Genomic DNA, 17,497 nt, shown 5'->3' on the forward strand with positions numbered 1-17,497 from the left:
AGGCGGGGGGGCAGGGATGCGGCTGGGTGGGGGGGGGGATGCAGCCGCGGGAGGTTGGGGACGGGGGGGTGGCAGGGTTGTAGCGGAGGGGCAGGGGATGCAAATACCCCCCCCCCCCCAACCCCAGAGGGGGGGTGTGTGGGATGCGGTGCCGGGGCGCGGTGAGTTTCCGCGGGGCGCCGCGGCGGGGGTGAAGGCGGCGGGGCGCGGAGCGGCGCGGAGAGGCGCGGAGCGGAGCGGCGGGGCGGGGGGCGGGCGCGGGGCGGGGGGCGGGCGGGAGGAGGTGGAATTGCATTTCTGCCGCTAAAGCGTTCGCGGAGACTTCAAGGTATAATCTATCCCAGATCCTTTCCCAGAGAGAAACTTGGCGATCACGTTTCCACATGATGCTCACGTTTGGTGCTCTTCAATTATCCCTCCCCACAAAGATAGGTGGCGTGTGTTGCAGGGTCTCTCCTCTCGCTCCTACAGAAAAGAAAAAGAAAAAAATGTCATTAGAAGAGGCGTAACACGTCAGTCCGTCCCCAGGTTTGTGTTTCCTGGAGTGGCAGAAAGAGATCAGTCCTAACCTGCCCAGCAGGAATAACGGTCCTTCCGACAACTCTTTGCAAGGCTTTTTACAATTTCTCCAGGAGCTGCATCTCCCTTCACCTTTTCTCCTCCACTTCGCGGCTTCTTCATGCTTTTTCTTCTCACCATTTCTGGCCAAAACTACAAACAAGACTTCGCAGGTAGGTTCGGAATTTAATTCCATTTTCTCCCTTTTTTTTTTTTTTTTTTTCCCCCTCCGCTTCTTTTTCTCACACCACCTCACGCACTAGCGGGCTTATTTAATTTCGATAGTCTTTTATATATATATATATATTTTTTAAGCGTGTTGACTTCTTTCTGGCTTGTTTATACTTGGGGCGAAAAACCTCCTTTTATTTTTTTATTTTTTTATTTTTTTTTACCGAAACCTGAAGTCACTTCGGTACCGCTCCGGGAAGGGGCGAGCAGTTTCGGGGCGCTCGGGGCTGTGCCACCCCCACCCCTGCTCCCCTTACCTGTCAACCAGGTACCGGAGGTACCTTTTACAATGCAGCAGCAAAAGTTTTAGTGCTAGGAAGGGACTTGGTCCTCCTGCAAAAAAAAAAAAAAAAAAAAAAAAAAAATCCCAAACCACCACCACCACCCCCCCTCCCCACCTCCTGCTCTTTTTATTTCAGGTTTCACATCTTAGCTCGGAAAGTTTGCAGGTACCTGTTAATGCTTTGCACGCCCTGAGCCTGCAGAGCCAGCCCGGCCGGGCACCGCTGGAGCCCCAGCCCTGAGCAGGGCTCCCCGGTAAAGGATGTGTTTCCCCAAACAGAAAGTTTGCTGTTTTGTCTGTTTAGTTAGTTTCATTTCTTTATTTTATTTTGTGAAGCTGGGTGAAGTAACACCTTAGCTTCTGGGATCCTAAAGCAAGAAGTGAAAGTACTGACTGGAACTTAAAAGTCGTTTACCAAAAAGAAAAAAAAAATATAAATATATATATATATATATATATATTTAAAAGCTAGCCCGTCCTCTGGGAAGAAAAGTGTTCTCGGGATCTGCAGGTTTAAAATTATTGACAACTTTTTTGTGGGAGGCTGAAGAGCAGGGAAGGTAATGAAACGCGTTTAAAACAATTCACCATTGGTCGTTTTGCATTAAAACGCCAATTTGCCGAGGCAGGCGGAGGGTCCCGGCTTGCCTCGGTTCCTGTCCTCCCCTCTCCGCTACATCTCCTGGCAGATCTGCCGCGGTGATGCCACCATTGCCCACTCCAGGAGCGGGAATAACTGGCAAATACTAAAGTTTCTAGCACATTTCTCAGCCTCTTCCTTCCTCAGCCACATACATCCACAGCCACAGAGCCACCAATTCACCCTGCCCAGGCGGAGTCCCAAGCAGAGGAGTGTGAGCAAACACGCTGACCCCGCACACACTCTCTCAATATTCCCATCCCCTTACCTGCTGGGAGGTTATTACTGTATTTTATTTTATTTTTAGCCAAGCAGGTTTTATAACCGCAAACGTCTGAGAAGAGAGTTCAGGCAGAATAAGCAGACCTAACAGCAACACACCTCAGTGCTCAGTCTTGGTGTGAAGCTCCAGCAAAGTAAAAAGACACGAGGGAAAGGGGGAAGAAAAAATAAAAATAATTAATAATAATAATAATAAAAACCACTTTGCTGCAAAAGAAAATCTTGAAATTGTTGAGGCAGGTAATAATTTTTCAGGATTTGTGTAAAACTCCCAGTGCAGGAGAAGACAATAGATGCGAAGGCGAGGGGGGATCCTGCTCAGGAGAGCAAGGGTTAATTGCCCTTGTTTTACAGTTTGCATCTGTTACATCTTTTATAGCCCCCTGTTTAAACTAATCCTCAAGTCAAAGCATCTTTAAAGCTACAGCATCTTCTTCGAGGTGGACTGAGTTTCAGGAGCGTTCCTGCAGCAAAGCAAAGGCTCCTGCCCTCTCCCTTTGACAGATGGAGCCTCCTGCCCAGCCCGAGCACACAGGCACACACAGTATGTCCAAAAGTTTACAAGTTTTAAGGAAAAAAAAAAAAAAAAAAAGCCAAAACAACACAACAAAACCAACAACCCAAACAACACAACAAAAAAAAAGACACCAAACCAAAAACCCAACTGAAAGCCTGAAAACTCTGACAGCGGTAGTTTTGATTTCTGTTTCTTTTCTGGGAAGGAAAAAAAAAAAAAAAATGACACTCCGTAGCTTTGTTTAACTAAGGGGCAGGGGAAACCCTGAATATTGTCAAACTGACTAAAAAGGTGACAGAGGTTTATAATTACACTCCTCGTTGTTAGGGGGAGGGGGAGGTCTCCGTGCTGTGCTTTACCCCAAAAGGACAGGGGAGAGCCATGTTTCCCTCTCCTCTTATCACTTTGCCGGAGTGCACTTTGAGGGGGTGGTGGTGGTTGAAATTAAAAAAAAAAAAAAAAAAAAAAAAAAGAAAAGAACTAAAGGCAGGAGAAGAAGGAGAGGAGACTAAGGATTTCGTGTGAAAAGAAGTTCTCATGTCAAATTAAAGTACTTTTCGGAGGAAACGGTCCGCCTAGCATCGAGTCAAACAGCCTACTGTAAAAGCTGTGCATTCCCTCATACGGTCATGAGTTATGACTCATTTGAGATGTAATTCTTGTCTCTCTCTGATCTGCTTTGCTGGTGCAACACACACACACACACACACACACACGCGCGCACACACGCACAGGGAGAGAGGGACACGCACACGCAGGCACACACACACACACACGCACGGCGCGGATTAAAAAGGGAAAAAAAATTAATTAAATAAATAGATAGAGAAAGAAAAAAAAAAAAAAAAAAGAGAGAGAGAAAGAAAAAGAAAGAAAAGAAAAGAAGAAATCAACCCGGCTGGGGAGCGAGGGGGGAGCCCGCTCCGCCTGCGTCCCACCTCCCCCGGGTCCGGCCGAGCTCGGCTTGTGCGTGGATGGGCTCTTTTTGGGGTGCCAAGGCGGGTCCCCGTTGGCGCCCTGCGTTTAAATGGGATATCCCGATGCCCACATTGTTGCTGTGTTTGGTCGTTACATAGAGCCTGCGTGCTGCTGAATCAGGGAGCCGAGCCCATGCGAACTGCCATCTGATCCACTCTTATCAATGAAGCAGCAGATCATGGCGGATGGCCCCAGGTGTAAGAGGCGAAAACAAGCCAACCCCCGGAGGAAAAACGGTAAGCTGCCCCCCGCACCCCCCCAGAAAACTTTTTTTTCCGGCCGGTTCCGCCGCGGAGAGGCGGGGAGGTGTGTGTGTGGGGGGGGGGGTGTTGGGGAGGGGATGGGGGGGGAGAAAGAAGCCGGCGGCAGGACGGGGAAGGGAGCGGGGAGGTGGGGGAGGACGCGGGGATCGGGACACGGTGTCCGGCCGGGACTGGCCGCCCGCGGGGGGTTGCGCGGCCGCGGGGCGCCGGTGGAGTGTTTGGGGTTTGAAGGAAGGGGGGAGGAATTAGAGAGTGCGGGGAGGGAGGGGGGGTAGAGGCTGAGGGGGGGTGCGTGTTGGGGGGGGGAGTAGCAGCGCCGCCGCCCCAAAGTTTGTTGCGCGGGCGCGGAGCGGGAGGGCGGCTGCCCCGCCGGCGGCGGAGCGCGGGGAGGGGAGGGGGGTGTGGGGAGGGGGGGGGGAGGAGGTGGCCCGGTTCGGCAGCCGTTTTGCTGGGGGGGGGGGGGGGGGTTCGGGCCATGTCAGGGCTCGGGGAGCGGAGAGGCGCGGAGATGGGCGGTGGGAGGCGCGGAGCGGCGCGGAGCCGGGCGGGCGGCCCTGGGAAAAAAAAAAAAAAAACACCCAACCAAAAAAAAAAAAAAAACAAAAAACGGCAGCGTGAGAACCCCGAGGCAGGCTGGCACCGAGTTAGCGACTCTCTCTCTTTTTCTTTTTTTTTTTTTTTTTTTTTTTTTTATTGTTAGGGACTCGAAAATGAAACTTCCTCCTCCCTAATAATTAATAATACTAATGAGTTTGGTGCCCGATTGTCCATAGTTGCCCCCTCCGCCGGGCGCGGAGGGCCGGGGCTCAGTGGGACGCGGTGCTGGGGGGCTGATTTCACATTTGGCAGCTTTCTCTGCTGTGGGTCTCTCTTTCTCCGTCTCTCTCCGTCCCTCCCTTAGTTTCTTCCTTTCTCCCCGGGCTGATAGTCTCTCCCCCACGCCAGCCTCCCCCTCCCCACCCGCAGCCCCTCGCATGGCCATCCCGGCCCCACTTTCAACAACTTTCCTCTCGAGGAGCCGGAGGAAGGAAGATTATTTGTGTGAACCTGAACCCATGCGCTTATAGCTCAGCTACTTCATTTAAGTGGAGAGGTGGAGGTGGGGGAGTTGGGGGGGGGGGGGTGAAGGAAGGAGGGAGGGAGGGGGGGGGGAGGACGACAACAATAACAACAAAAAAAGAAATCACAAAGACAAGAGAATGTTGATTAGAAACAAATGATCCTGCCCCCCCCCTCCCCTTCCCTCTCTCTAGGTTGTGAGTGTGTGTGTGTGTGTGTGTGAGTGTGTGTGTGTGTGTCTTTTTCTTGTTGTGGTGGAGGCGTCGAGCCATATGGGGGAGTGATAGAGGAATTTTAGTCAGAAACTGTTCGTTATGTTACACTGGCTTTTCCCTTTGTGTTGTCTTTGATCTATTTGCTTGGCTTAGTATTACAAAAAAAACCCCAACTAAAATAATATATTCCGAGCAGCTTCCCAAGGATCCGTTCCTTGTTATCTTTTTTTAAAGTCTCTCCCCCTCCACCACCACCCTTTACTCTTGTGTCTGTCATTATTTAAGGTGGTCCTCACAGAGGAGACCTCCCCTTCCCCTCATCTCCGGGTAATTTAGTAGACATTAAAATTACACGTAATGTTTCCCTCTCCTCTCTTGTGTTTCCTCTGTTCTTTTTATTAAATGTTGGTTATTGATTTTCTAAAATCAATGTCTGTTGTGGGGCTTTTTTCCCCTTACAAGTATCTAAAGCACGTTGCTGATCAACTGGATAACAAAAGCTTTGTGTCAAGTAGCCTTTTTTCTTATGTTAAACAGTCATTTTTGAGAGAAAAAGAGAATGAGATTTAAAGCAACGCATCCAGAAGTGCTCTTTTGCAGTAAAGAATATTCTGAGTGTTTGAGGGGGTTTTATTCTTCTTCTTCAGCCTCCTGCCTTTTTCATACAAGATTATTAGTTTAGCGTGTTAAACCCGTCACATGCTCTGCGATGAGGGATGCGTCTACGTGTTTAGTATTTTCTCAACACGGTTTGAGTCGCAAAAAACACCCACTTCTCCCCCCACCCCAGAAAAAAAAAAAAAAAAAATTAAAAGCTGGATGCCTCTGCTTGCCCAGGACACCAGGACCGCAGCCTCTACGCCCTGGTGTTGCAGCCAAGTCTTTGGGACCACGTTTGGACCGGGGTGGCAGAGATTATTCTTGTTGCTCCCATGCAAAAGTGGGTTTTCACGGAACTGCACTAACTTGGGAAAGCCACCACACTTGGGAGGCGAAAGTTTAATTGCGATTTTTAAGGTAACCACTTAAAGATCCTGCAAACTTCATTCCAAGTGTGCGCGCGCTGCTTACGCAAAGGTCTAACTTCTCCCTTCAGGGTCTTGCTCTGGCCAAGACAGGGGAGAAAAAAATAATTCTCGATTTTCTGTCTGTCCACTCTTTCCTCTTTGTGCTCTGTAATTTGTTTCTTTCATTCATTTCTGAGTGAGATATGTCCTGGTTCTGAGAAGCAGGTAGATGAGTGAGGGTGGGTTTGGTTAGGGTTTGGTGGTGGTTTTTTTTTTCATTTTCTCTTTCTCGACAAGCACGTATCCAATGCCTTTCCCGTTGGGAATTGCCCAGGATTTATCTGGACTGAGTGGATTTTTCTTCTTTCCTGGATTCGTGGAAAAGATGTCACTTCTGAGCTTGTGTCTTTGCTGATAACGCCAGAAACGGTGATGCTTATCGAAATCAGACAGAAATTCCTTAGAAACGCAGCAGAACCAAAATAATTTTAAAAAAAAAAAAAAAAAAAAAAGAGAGAGAGAGAAAAAGAAAAATAGATGGTCATCAAGGAAGCTGGGGGAGTGTGAGTGAAATCACATAGAAATTACAGACAGGGACAAAACAGAATAATCCAACTAATGCCTCAGTGGGCTCCACGCCTGTGTGCGCGTCTCTGCGTGTGTGCGAGGATGGGCAAGGCTCGGGATTAGATAAAATTACTGGATAAAATTACGGCGGAGCTAAACAGGGTGGAAAAGAGGAAAGCTCGGGATTTTCCAAGATAACGGGGTTGATCAGAGCTGCTGGAGTGAAGGAGAGGTGTGCGCCGGGGCGGGGAGGGAGCGGGGGGGGGGGGGGATGGCTGAGAGAGGCGATATGGAAATCAATGAGGGGTGAGCCCCCCGGGAGCGGGGAGGGGCAGGAGGGGGGGCAGGAGGGGAAGGAGAGAACCCCGGCGGGGGGGTGGGGGGGTGGGGAGGTGCGCGGAGCGGCCGCCCAGCAGCGCGGAGGAGCTGCGGGAAGTTCAGTCAGATGATCCCAGCGCCTGACTCGCTGCGCGGCACTTTCACTCGGGAGAGAAGTCGCGGCAGAGGAGGAAGAGGAGGAGGAGGAGGAGGAGGAGGGAGGAAGAGGAGGAGGAGGAGGAGGAGAGGGCAGCGGAGAGCCCCTCTTTCCGCACGGGCGCCCCGCGGAGGCGGGGGCGGCGCTGGCGGCCGCAGAGCCGGGGTGCGGAGCGGCGCGGAGCGGTGCGGAGCGGTGCGGAGCCCCGGGGCCGGGCAGGCAGCGCTGCTCGGCCGGCCTGTGCCCTGCCCGGCCGTGTCTCGGGAGATGAGCCGCCTCTCTCCTCCTTGTTGTGGTTTGGCGTTTGTTGGGTGGTTGGTTGGAGTTGGTTTTTTTTTTTTTTTTTTTTTTTTTTTTCCCACTGCCTTTCCTCTCCCCCTCCCTCAAAAATAAAAATAAAATTAAAATCCCCAAGAAGGAGAGGAAGGGGGGAGGGAGGAAAGTTGGATCTAATTTACCCCAAAGTTTCAGTAAACAGCTCTCTTTGATTCCTTTGCCATCTCGCTTCCAGTTGTAAAGAAAAGGGAGAAAGTTCAATGCTTTGAGGGCGTCTGATCCGAGGGAGAGCACAGACCAAACAAGCAGACACGATTATACTTGCTCAGAGCCTTTCCCAAAAAGATACCCACCCACCCTCCTTTCGGGGATGCTGGGGAAGGGGGAAAAACCTCCTTCACTTCCCACTTGAAAAAGAGAAAAAAAGAAAAAAGAAAAAAAAAAAAAAGCGCCTGCCTGCTGCCTTTAGTGAGTGGGAAGTGAGGCTTGTCTTCCCTGCCTGGAGAAGTTTGGAGGTAGCTAGACTGGGGCTCGGGTGTGAGGAGGAAAGCTGCTTTTTGTGAAATTCAGGTGGCACAAGGCAGAGCGGGCATCTGGGAGCGCTCCTGTTCCCGGGGACCTCTGCAGGGGTGGGAATCGTTGCGAGGAGATTCCGCCGGGAGTTGGGTACTGGGCAGGGAGACAAGTGTGCCACCTCCAGAAAAGCACCTGGAGAGAGGTATTAAAAATTAACGCGCTAAATGCAGGCGACCAGGGCGTAATGATTATCTGGCTACATTTTCTCGGTGCAGATTCATGGCCAGACCGAGCTGTGACATGGAGCAGAGGAGGTTGTTTTCTGTGTCAAGACTGATCAATTTATTTTATTCCGAGTTTCGAGAAACCCAGCGAATTTGGAGATTAGTGCCTGATTTACTGACTGATATTTGTGACCATTCGGTACTTAGTGGCTTTTGCTTATCGCACAGGCTTCGCCAGGAAACTTTTGGGGGGAATTTCTAATTGCTGTGAGAAAATATATGCTGGAAAAGCCATGTTTGAAAAGGGAGGGGAAAAAAAAAATAAGGAAACCATTACAAGTTAATTATCGATAATTATACATAGTCAACTGCCCAAGGTAGGGAAAATATACGGAAGACTGAGATGTAAGCTCTCAGGACAGGCTGGTAATATTCCCCAAGAAAAATGTGTGTCTCCCTTTAGAGTGGAAAGAAGGGTGTTGATTCTTTTACAGCAGCCCCACATTCATTCCAAGAAATAGGAAATTCTTCGCCTTACAACAGTTTTTGGCATCTGCATTATCCCAGTGCTTTTAAGGTGCATTTTCTCCTCTGTGAAAGAGAACTCTTTGTCCTTTTTTTCTCCAAGCCCATGGCTTCCCAAGGTAGACACTATTTTGTGCCTGTCACATAGAAAGGGAGTGCAGGTTTGCAGTGCTCACAGACAATTGATTGTCTGCCCTAATGTGTTTCATTTACATGTTTATAACGTCAATAGTGCTGGGGTGTCCACTGTACCATTCATTCCAGCATTCCCACAAGGGTGCAATTGTCTGAATGGCCAAGTCAGACACCTTTTTGATTGCTCTTTAGTTGTCTTTTTAGAGTATAGAGAAAAAGGAGAGAAATCTGTGATGCAGAAACACTAGTTGAAAATATTTCAGAATTAAACGTCACCATTAAAGCAGATGTGAGCATTAGGCAAACAATATATTTTAACTAAGGTTCTGAAGGTGGAAACAAATTCATCATAGTGGGGATGGTTGCTGCACACGACACCCAGTCCCGTCCCTTAATTTTTTTAGGCTTTTTTTAAAATGATTTGTCGTTTTCATTTTCATTTCAGCCCCTGTAAATGCAGCCGCCTCCTAACTCTTTGCATGCTTAACTGTAATATGTGAATTTTCCCCTATATATTTACACATCTCTGTTTATGCCAACAGCGTCAGCTAAACACTTGGAAAGTCTATTGAGAGAATATCTAGGCTGTGAGAAGTATAAACTTTTTTTTTTTTTTTAAAAAAAAAAGATACAAATATTCCTTCATCAAGCATTTTTAATGACAAAACCGACAATGCCTAGACTTTTTCTTGAAGCAGTTTAACTTAAATAGCTGCGTACCAACTTCTTACGCCTGCGGTTACCGTCCTCTTGCCCTGCGAGCTTTCAGCAAAGTGGTTCTAGGAGTTCCCAAGTCAATAAAAGATTACTTTTTAAGGTGTGCTGTGCTGGTTTGATACGCCACAGTGGCCTTTATCACTGAAGTTGCTTCTGAGGGAGGCAAGAAACGAGTGCTCGCGTTTTGTATCAGAATAAATAAGCCACGCAGCTTATTGAAACTCCTCTGGAGAGATAAGTGTATACGTGCGTACGCACCTATGTGTGCTCGTGTTGTGTAGACATGGAGCCGGTACGTATAGGTATGCCTAAAAATAACGGTTCACGTTTCAGACTAGATCTTTTCCCCCTAAAAATGATGCTGATCCCAACAGCTACAATTAATACAAGTTGACCTGTTCCATCCGTGATCCATAAGGGAAAAGAGCACCAAGTCCTGTAGCTTCTGCTCAGGAGGCGAAGCGAGGGAAAACTTTTTTTTTTTTCTTCTCCCCCTCTCTATAATTTTTGTTGTAATTTTTTAAAAATGCCTGTTTGTGGAGAGAATTTTTTTCTTTTTTTTTTCTTTTTTTTTTTTTTTTTTTTTTGTGCCTAACAGGGAAGACACAGTAGATGCACCGTTAGCTGAACCCCTGACACGGCGGTCTTTTGAATGCCTTAGGTATGATTTCACTTTCGCTCACATCAATGCTGACCTGAATGCCTTTCATATCTGATCCGCTGTGTCTCTCCCAGTAAACATCCCCTGAGGGGAGAACAAAGAAAGGAGCTCTTCTTCTTCTTAATCACAATTCAGCCCATTCACCGCCGGCAGGCTACATTTGCATTCTGCAACAGAAAGCCAAGATGAAAAGAAAAAAAAAAAAAAAAAAAAAAAAGAGAGTGAGAAGAAGGGGGAAAAAAGCAGAAGGGTGGAGGCTGAGTAAAATAACTTAGGTGTTTGTAGCTGTTTGTTGGGCTTCCCCTAGTTACAAGCCTTATATAGATCCTGCTCTACCCAGCCTTGGCTCCTCTGACAGGCAGATAGTGTTACAAGATGGCATGCCTGTACTATTCATGGCCACTCGCTCTAACACTTGAGGTAGAAAGTGTCAGAGAGGGATCAAATTCTACTCTGAGAAGTCTGTTATAGTTAGGGTCAGGTGTGTGTACTCTCAGCTCTTGACTGCTGCCTATTATTTTGTTTTAATTACTATTATTGTTTACTCACCGTGACCTTGGGGAGCGGGGGTGGCTGGGGGTGAGGCAGGCTTGGCCACCACCGGTGAGCAGATTAGCGGTGAAAAATCGCCCTTTCCCTCATTTAAATATAATTTTTTTTTTTTTTTTTTTTTTTTGGAAGGGTCGGGCCGGGTGTTTCTGCGCCCCGGCGGTGGCGGTGCTGAGGGTTGGGGACAGCTCGGCCGAGGTGGTGGCGAAGGGGAAGGGGGGGTCCCCCTGGGCTGGCGACCGGCCCGGGCTACCCCGACCCAACGGGGGAAAAGCAGCAACTCAGCAAATCCTCAGCGGCACCAGCAAATGCACACGGAGGAGGAGGAGGAGGAGGAGGAAGGCGAGATTTGGGGAAGTTTCTCTAGCTGGGCTCCCTCGTGGGGTTTCGTAGTCACGTTCATGTACATATTCCGGCTGTGTGTGTGTCCCCTCCACGGGTCCCCCCCCACCCCAGATTTGCCTGTTTGTTTGCTCTTCAGAAGCTCTTCTGTGCTTTTAATCAGACAGGTTTTTGTTTTTTGTTTTTTTTTTTAAAAAAAAGAAATGGTGAGGTCTTTGGTCGTAGCCACTTTTTTCTCACCAAGAGAAGGTTTATTTATAACTGGATCCTGCTTACTGAGAAGTATTTAAGCCCTTTCAGGCAGAGCTGTCAAAATTTCCCGTGTTGTTTGCCTCTATTTGCAACATGTAAAAAGTAATATGCAGTTGCTGGTGTTGGAATAACCGGGGTAGTGCAGAAATCTCAAGTGACAAGTTTTCAACTACACTATCTCCTGCCGACCAAACTGTCATTTTTTTTTTTTTTTTTTTGAGAAACCACTTTTAAGATCCTAACAGGTTTTGTGTTTTTTTGTGTTGTTTTTTCTTTTTTTCTTCCCCCCATCAGCAAATAGATTAAACGTGCTAAAGCAACTTCGAGAGGGAAGAACAGTTTGAACAATGAGGAGCGGGAGGGATGTCTTATTTTCCTGTAGCTGCTATGGCAGATTTCACTCATAAGGAGCACACTAACCGAGATGTTACCAGTTGAACAGAAGCATGTGACACAGATTCCTGATTTTTTCCCAGAAGATTTACAGAATTTACAAAAAGAGATTATCTCTACACCTTCCACCCTCCTAACCACCCCCATGACCCAAGCAATGGAGGATTTAGGCAGATTTACTTCAGTAAACACCTTTGGACACTTGGGGAAAAGTAGGAGTCTGTTTGCAAAAGCAGGCTTTTGTTAAGTGAGGTGCTGGATAATGCTTTACCAAGCAGCTGTGATATTAACCTACCCAGTAAAAGCTGGAAAGAGCTTTAACTCCTTGTGCTCTCCAAGGCCTTGCCTAGCTGGCCCTGCAGGTACCGGGCCTGGGGAGGGGGGGGGGGGGGGGGGGCTTGGGGTGCGTGTGTGTGTGTGTGCAGGCAAGGAGGTGGCACTGCTGAAGCCACAGCAGCCGCTCAACCTGACACATCTATTCCTTGGTGGCAGTTGACTCTTTCGGAGTCAATCCATCGGATACAGGGTTGGGAAGATCTCTGAGGCATCGCCACGAAAGCCTCCTCCATCGGTTAGGGGTTATCTATATATACACTATAGCTGCCCCCCACGTATATATCGTAGCCCAAAACCTCTCTAGGAAAGCTCGCAAGCACTGCGAGGAGAGGAAAGGTCAATTTAGGATTCGCACTCCAGAAAGCAAAATAGCTGAGAAGTTACGCCGGCAAACCTGGACGAGTGGCTCCCCGTCAACTCCGGGCTCCGGGGGTTTGAAGGAAAGCATCAGCTTTCTGGGGGCTTCACATTCCCCAAAGCGAACTTTTTTTGGGGGCGAGAAAGCTGCTTCCTGCTCTTTTCTGAGCCTTTAGAAGGAGAAGTTGTTAAGTTAGTTATTTTTGCTGGGCATAAGAATAACTTTACAGGTGTTTCTTTTTTTAGCTTGAGTAAGATTGCTTCATTTGGGGATTTTTGTTGTCGAGGGTTGGGGTTTTTTTGTCTTTTTTTTTTTTTTTTTTTTTTTAAAAGTGTAGGTGTCAATGTTAGAGCAGCCACAAATGTGTGAGAAAGCAAAGGGTATGAGACATGACAGAATTAAAGGTGTTTGCTATGTTGTTACCCGTGTGTCAAGCTGCAAGCTCCCTTTGTCACAGCCTCCTGGAGATTTGATAGTGCGGATCCACTTCCCTTCCAAGTGATACAGCAGTTTCTAACTGGGGGGTTTTAACACGGTGTGGTCGTCGCTCTTGCGTTTGCCTCCCCAAATAGATTTAAAACACCTCGACACTGCACACACCCCGTTACTCCCACCTTACACAAGGGTGCTGTGCGCTCAAGCACCAGGACAGCAGCCATAGCATTACAGGATCTGGCATGGAGCGTCGTTTGGCAGGAATGTCATCTGCCAAATCATCCCATAATTACGCTTTATGTTATTTGTATGAATGACCAAGCATGCAGTATTCCTTTTGAAATCAAAGGAAGGCTTAAAATGCGTTTTTGAATACTTTCAGACCATGGTCAGGTCACAGTTTGGGAGTTGAATTAAACTGATCTCATTTGTGATCTAATTGAGGTTGGCAACAACCTTAGCAGTAGCAATAACATACAAATACAAATCAAAGAGCAGAATTCAGCAAATCAGATCTTTTGCTCGAATCCTGCCTGGGAGTTATTCTCCGACTGCCAACAGAGAAGTTAAACTTTGTCCTGCTTCTCAGCGGCGGTGCAAGCCTTGCATATTTTTCGGGTCTTTTGACGGGAAAGTTGAGGTTGGGTTAGATGGGAGCACAAAAGGCGAGGAGGGGGCTGTTGCCTCCTCCTCGGACAGGAGCGACTTGCGACCGAGGTTTCTGGAGAGGCCGGTGGTGGGGAGCGCCGGGGTGCGGGGGGGGGGTATAACGGTAGGAAGGGAGGGGGGGGCACGTTTAGGAAAGGCTGGAGAGAGGAATAGGCGGCCGCAAAACGGGAGCGCTGCTTCCAGGCGGAAAGTCAAGGCGGTTTCCTATCTCCGCATCCATCGCTGCGGATCCCAGGAATGTCATTACCAGAGTGGCTGCGAATTGTTGACAAATTTCCCCGGCTCTGGCCGGAGCCGGGGCTGCGAGCAGAGGGGCTGGAAGCCGCGGCCCCGATGGGACGGGGGGGTTGGGGGGTCTGTGAGGGGCAACGGGGCTGCCCCGGGGTGTCCCGGGTGGATGGGGGGGATGGAGCGGCTCGTCCCGGCCGGAGCATCGCCGTCGGGGCGGGGGGAGGCGCGGGGTGTGGGTGTGTGTGTGTGTGTGTGTGCGCACGGCGCACCCCCCCCAAACCGGGATGCTGCCGCCCCCACCCCGGCCGAGGCGGCGGAGCGGAGCAGGGACCCCCCCGTCACCGCCCCGCGGGGGTTCCGCGCCCGCTCCGCAGGTAGGCACTCGGCAGGGCGCAGCCCCCCCCTCCCTCCCGTCACACCCTGGGGGAGCATCCCCCCACTAACACACCCCCACCCCCCCACCCCCAGCCCAACCACCACCTCCGCCGGGGTGCGGAGCTGCGCGGAGCGGCGCGGAGCGGGCTGGCGAGGCAGCCGCAGGCGCGGTGCGCTTGGGTGGGGGAGCGCGGAGCCGCCTCGCCCTCCCCGGCCGCGGGGCAGAGGTGTCAACCGCTTCTTTGGGGCGGGGGGGGGACACACACAGACACACACGGGACACATACACCCCCCCCAGACAGGACACGGGGTCCCGGCGCTGTCACCCGGCGCTGCCGAGCAAACCCCTCCCCGGGGCGAGGCGAGAAGGGGCCGGCGGGGCCGTTTGGCCTCGCTGCGGCCCGACGGGGCGGCCCCGGGCCGGCGGCTCCCGGGATGCCGGGCCCCCCGGCCCCCCCCCTCGGCCCCCCCAGCCCAGCTCCCGCCGCGGCTCAGCCCCAAACTTTGCTCCCAAGAGGGAGGGAGAGGAGGAGAAGCGGCTCCACGTTGCCTGACGCTCCTCCCGGGTCCGGGATTTCAAGTGTGTCCTCAACTTCCCCCCCCCGCCCGCCCCCTCCCCACATCCTCCCGGCCATTATTTTCTTTGACTAAAACCTGTTTACTCGCCTCTTTGTTTTTTGACGTTAAACGAGTTTCCATCTCGTACTCCTGCGGATCTCTAAGAAATAGATAAACCATTATATTCCCCCCCCCCCCCCCCCCCCCCCCCCCGCTCGTATTTTAAAGCAGCGATCCTGACAGCAGTACTATTATTGCACTTTATGTTTTAGTGGATGTTTGCTGTTGCTAGTTACAGCAACACTTATCATAAGACAGCAAGAAAAGAGTAGTCCCTGGTAATTAAAGTAATGAAATATTCATTTACTCTACCTTTTCAGTAGTCTCACAAATTAGGCTGCTACATTTAATGCCTGCACTGCCTCTGTTTTTATTATAATGGCAGCTTTCGCATCTGCAATTAGGACTAATTCTGACAGTTACAATTTCTGAGGGATGGTAAACAGTGAACGAGATGTGCAGCAGTGGTATTACACGTGAAAAGCCCTTGTCTCTTTAACCTTGTTGTTTTTTTTTCTCGCAGAGGTTACCTTTTCCCGATGGTGCAAAATCGACTTGACATAACTGTTCATCAGTTTCAGGGTTTTCCCTGGAGGTATTTGCATCAAATCAGCCCAGTCAAGCTTCAAGTTGAAATTGGCAGGCCAGAACCTGACAGGGTAGGGACTGGGAAAGAGACAGCTAAAGTGCAGGCAGCGAGCTGACAGCAGCGGCGGGCAGGCAGGGGGAGAGGGCTCAGCACCCGGGGCTGCCTCTCCCCCCACTCTCCCGGACCCCCCCCAGGTCCCCCCTGTCTCCCTCTGGTCCCCACTGGGAGCCACTGAGTGCTGGGAGTCTGTCCCGGTACCCAGAGGAGGCTGGCTGGGGAGGGAGAGGGGGTAGTGGTAAAAAACCCCAAACAAATCAAACCATAAAGGGGGGAAAAAAAGGTGTAAAACAAAGAGAGAAGTGCTGAGCTGAAGTTGCTGTCGCTAACAAGGGTCTTTGCTGTGATTCTTTGCGGAGCGTTGTGGTGTTGATGCACTACGACTGTTAAGAGAAGTGACGGAGAAGGTTGTTAATACCAATGAAAACATATTTTGATCAGCTGAAAAAAAAAAAACCCCGACCCAAAACCCAACCCAACCCAGAGAGACGTTCATCTGCAAAGATAATTACATTAAAATCAAAACAAACATTTCCTTGAATATGTTATTTCATTTATCCCCTGTCACTGGAGGGGGACACACACACACACACAAGATGAACTCCAAGTAGAATGACGTGAAAATTAATTTTTAATAGATTATTGGACAAACCGGGATCGCTCCCTGGGACACCTCCCCACCACCACCTCGACAGAATTTTACTTGTTTGACAATAATTCCCAATCTTATGTAGCGTGGAAGGGCACAGCACAGCTACGAACAGACAACACCATCAAGACCTATTCCTTCCTTAAAGGTGAAAAAGAGCAAAACTATGTTACTTTCCTGGAGGAGAGAGCTGACTATATATATATACATATATATATGTATGGTTTTTTCCCCCCTAAATATATATATATATATATAGTCTTTAGCAGATGATTAAAAATCCCTCTCACTTTTCCTACCAGACTTGTGCTAAAGTAAGCCTTGCTTTCAAACAGTTTTTCAGCTGTGTGTGTGACAGGCATTGGCTGATCTGCTGATGCCCATTCGACAGGCACTGTTGAGCTAAAGTGGTGTGACGGCACAGTTTTGTTAAGCTGTGAACAAAGGGCTGGAGATGCCTCGCTGGCATCATCCATGTGCATATTGGCCTTGTCACAGTTTTGCTTGATTTAATGCTCTGTTTATTCCTAGATATTAGAACTTAAATTCCAAACAATATGTTTTTCATATACCGCACACAAACTTTATTTTAAAAGCTTTTGCTCCCGAGAACTACAGATCCGTTTGTCTGTCCAATATCCATGCAGCAAACATTTAAAATGTAGCTCCCGGAAAAATAGGTGGCTGGTAGCCTCTTAACTGTTATCCAGTTAAAAAATGGGATTTCAGTTTTAAAAAAGTCTTATAAGGGTAAAAGATTTATTTCTTCTTTGATCATTTGTTGAGAGTTGTTATTTATTTCAACAGTGGATTTTCTTATAAGCTCCTAAGGAGAGGTTACCCCGTGTGCAGGCAGGGCACGCAGGATGGACTTTTCAAGTGCTATATCATCCCAGCGGTGTTGCTGCGATAAAAGCAGCTCTTTGCAAATACCTGTAAGCATACTCAGAGGACTATTGGCAGGCAGAAATAAAGCAAACTGGGTTACGGCAGGTTAGTGGAAGGGAGCAGGAAGCTGGATTAAGATTAAAATATAAATATATGTATAAAAGTTCAATAAGTGACCGCAACTTTATATCTCAGCACTTCACTCAGAGAAAATGTGAGAATACAGAGCTATATTCAGGTTCTGATTCTCTGCTTTTAGAGACATCGTAGGCTTTATCTGTAGAAAGTTTTTTTTTTCTTTTTCTTTTTTTTTTCCTCTCTCCCCGTCTTCGTCGCCTTTTGAAACTCTCTTCAGGTTTGCTGCAAGTGTTTGCTAAGAGATTAGTTAGCCAGCTTCCATGGCGGAGGTAGCCCTGGGCAGCGGCTCGTTGCTGGGAGGAATGCTCAGTGGGTCAGGGCGTGAAGATAGAAGGAGCTGCCCAACTGAGGCTGGGGATCAGGTATTTTCTTCTTTGTTTCCTATCAGAGACAAAGTGCTTATGGAAAGGTTTGTGGTGAGACATCAAATCCCAGCAGGAGCACAGATGTTCCCACTTTTACAGGCTTACCAATGAACATTTCAGCTTA

At 49.1% G+C, this 17,497-nt stretch overlaps 1 protein-coding gene across 3 annotated transcripts in view; it reads left to right on the forward strand.

Annotated features, from left to right (window-relative positions):
- The first annotated feature begins 289 nt into the window (after positions 1–289).
- ZEB2 (zinc finger E-box binding homeobox 2) overlaps positions 290–17,497 on the forward strand; it is a 116,706-nt gene continuing 99,498 nt past the window's right edge. For 2 of the 3 annotated variants that reach the window (XM_074910700.1, XM_074910702.1), the window contains exons 1-2: positions 290–731; positions 3,588–3,725. In XM_074910700.1, the coding sequence (XP_074766801.1) occupies positions 3,653–3,725 (73 nt within the window). In that variant the 5' untranslated portion in view covers positions 290–731; positions 3,588–3,652. The remainder of the gene's footprint in view (positions 732–3,587; positions 3,726–17,497) is intronic. The other variant, XM_074910701.1, reaches the window with a different exon arrangement.

The sequence above is a fragment of the Athene noctua genome, chromosome 7, assembly GCF_965140245.1.
Source record: "Athene noctua chromosome 7, bAthNoc1.hap1.1, whole genome shotgun sequence".
Lineage (NCBI taxonomy): Eukaryota > Metazoa > Chordata > Aves > Strigiformes > Strigidae > Athene > Athene noctua.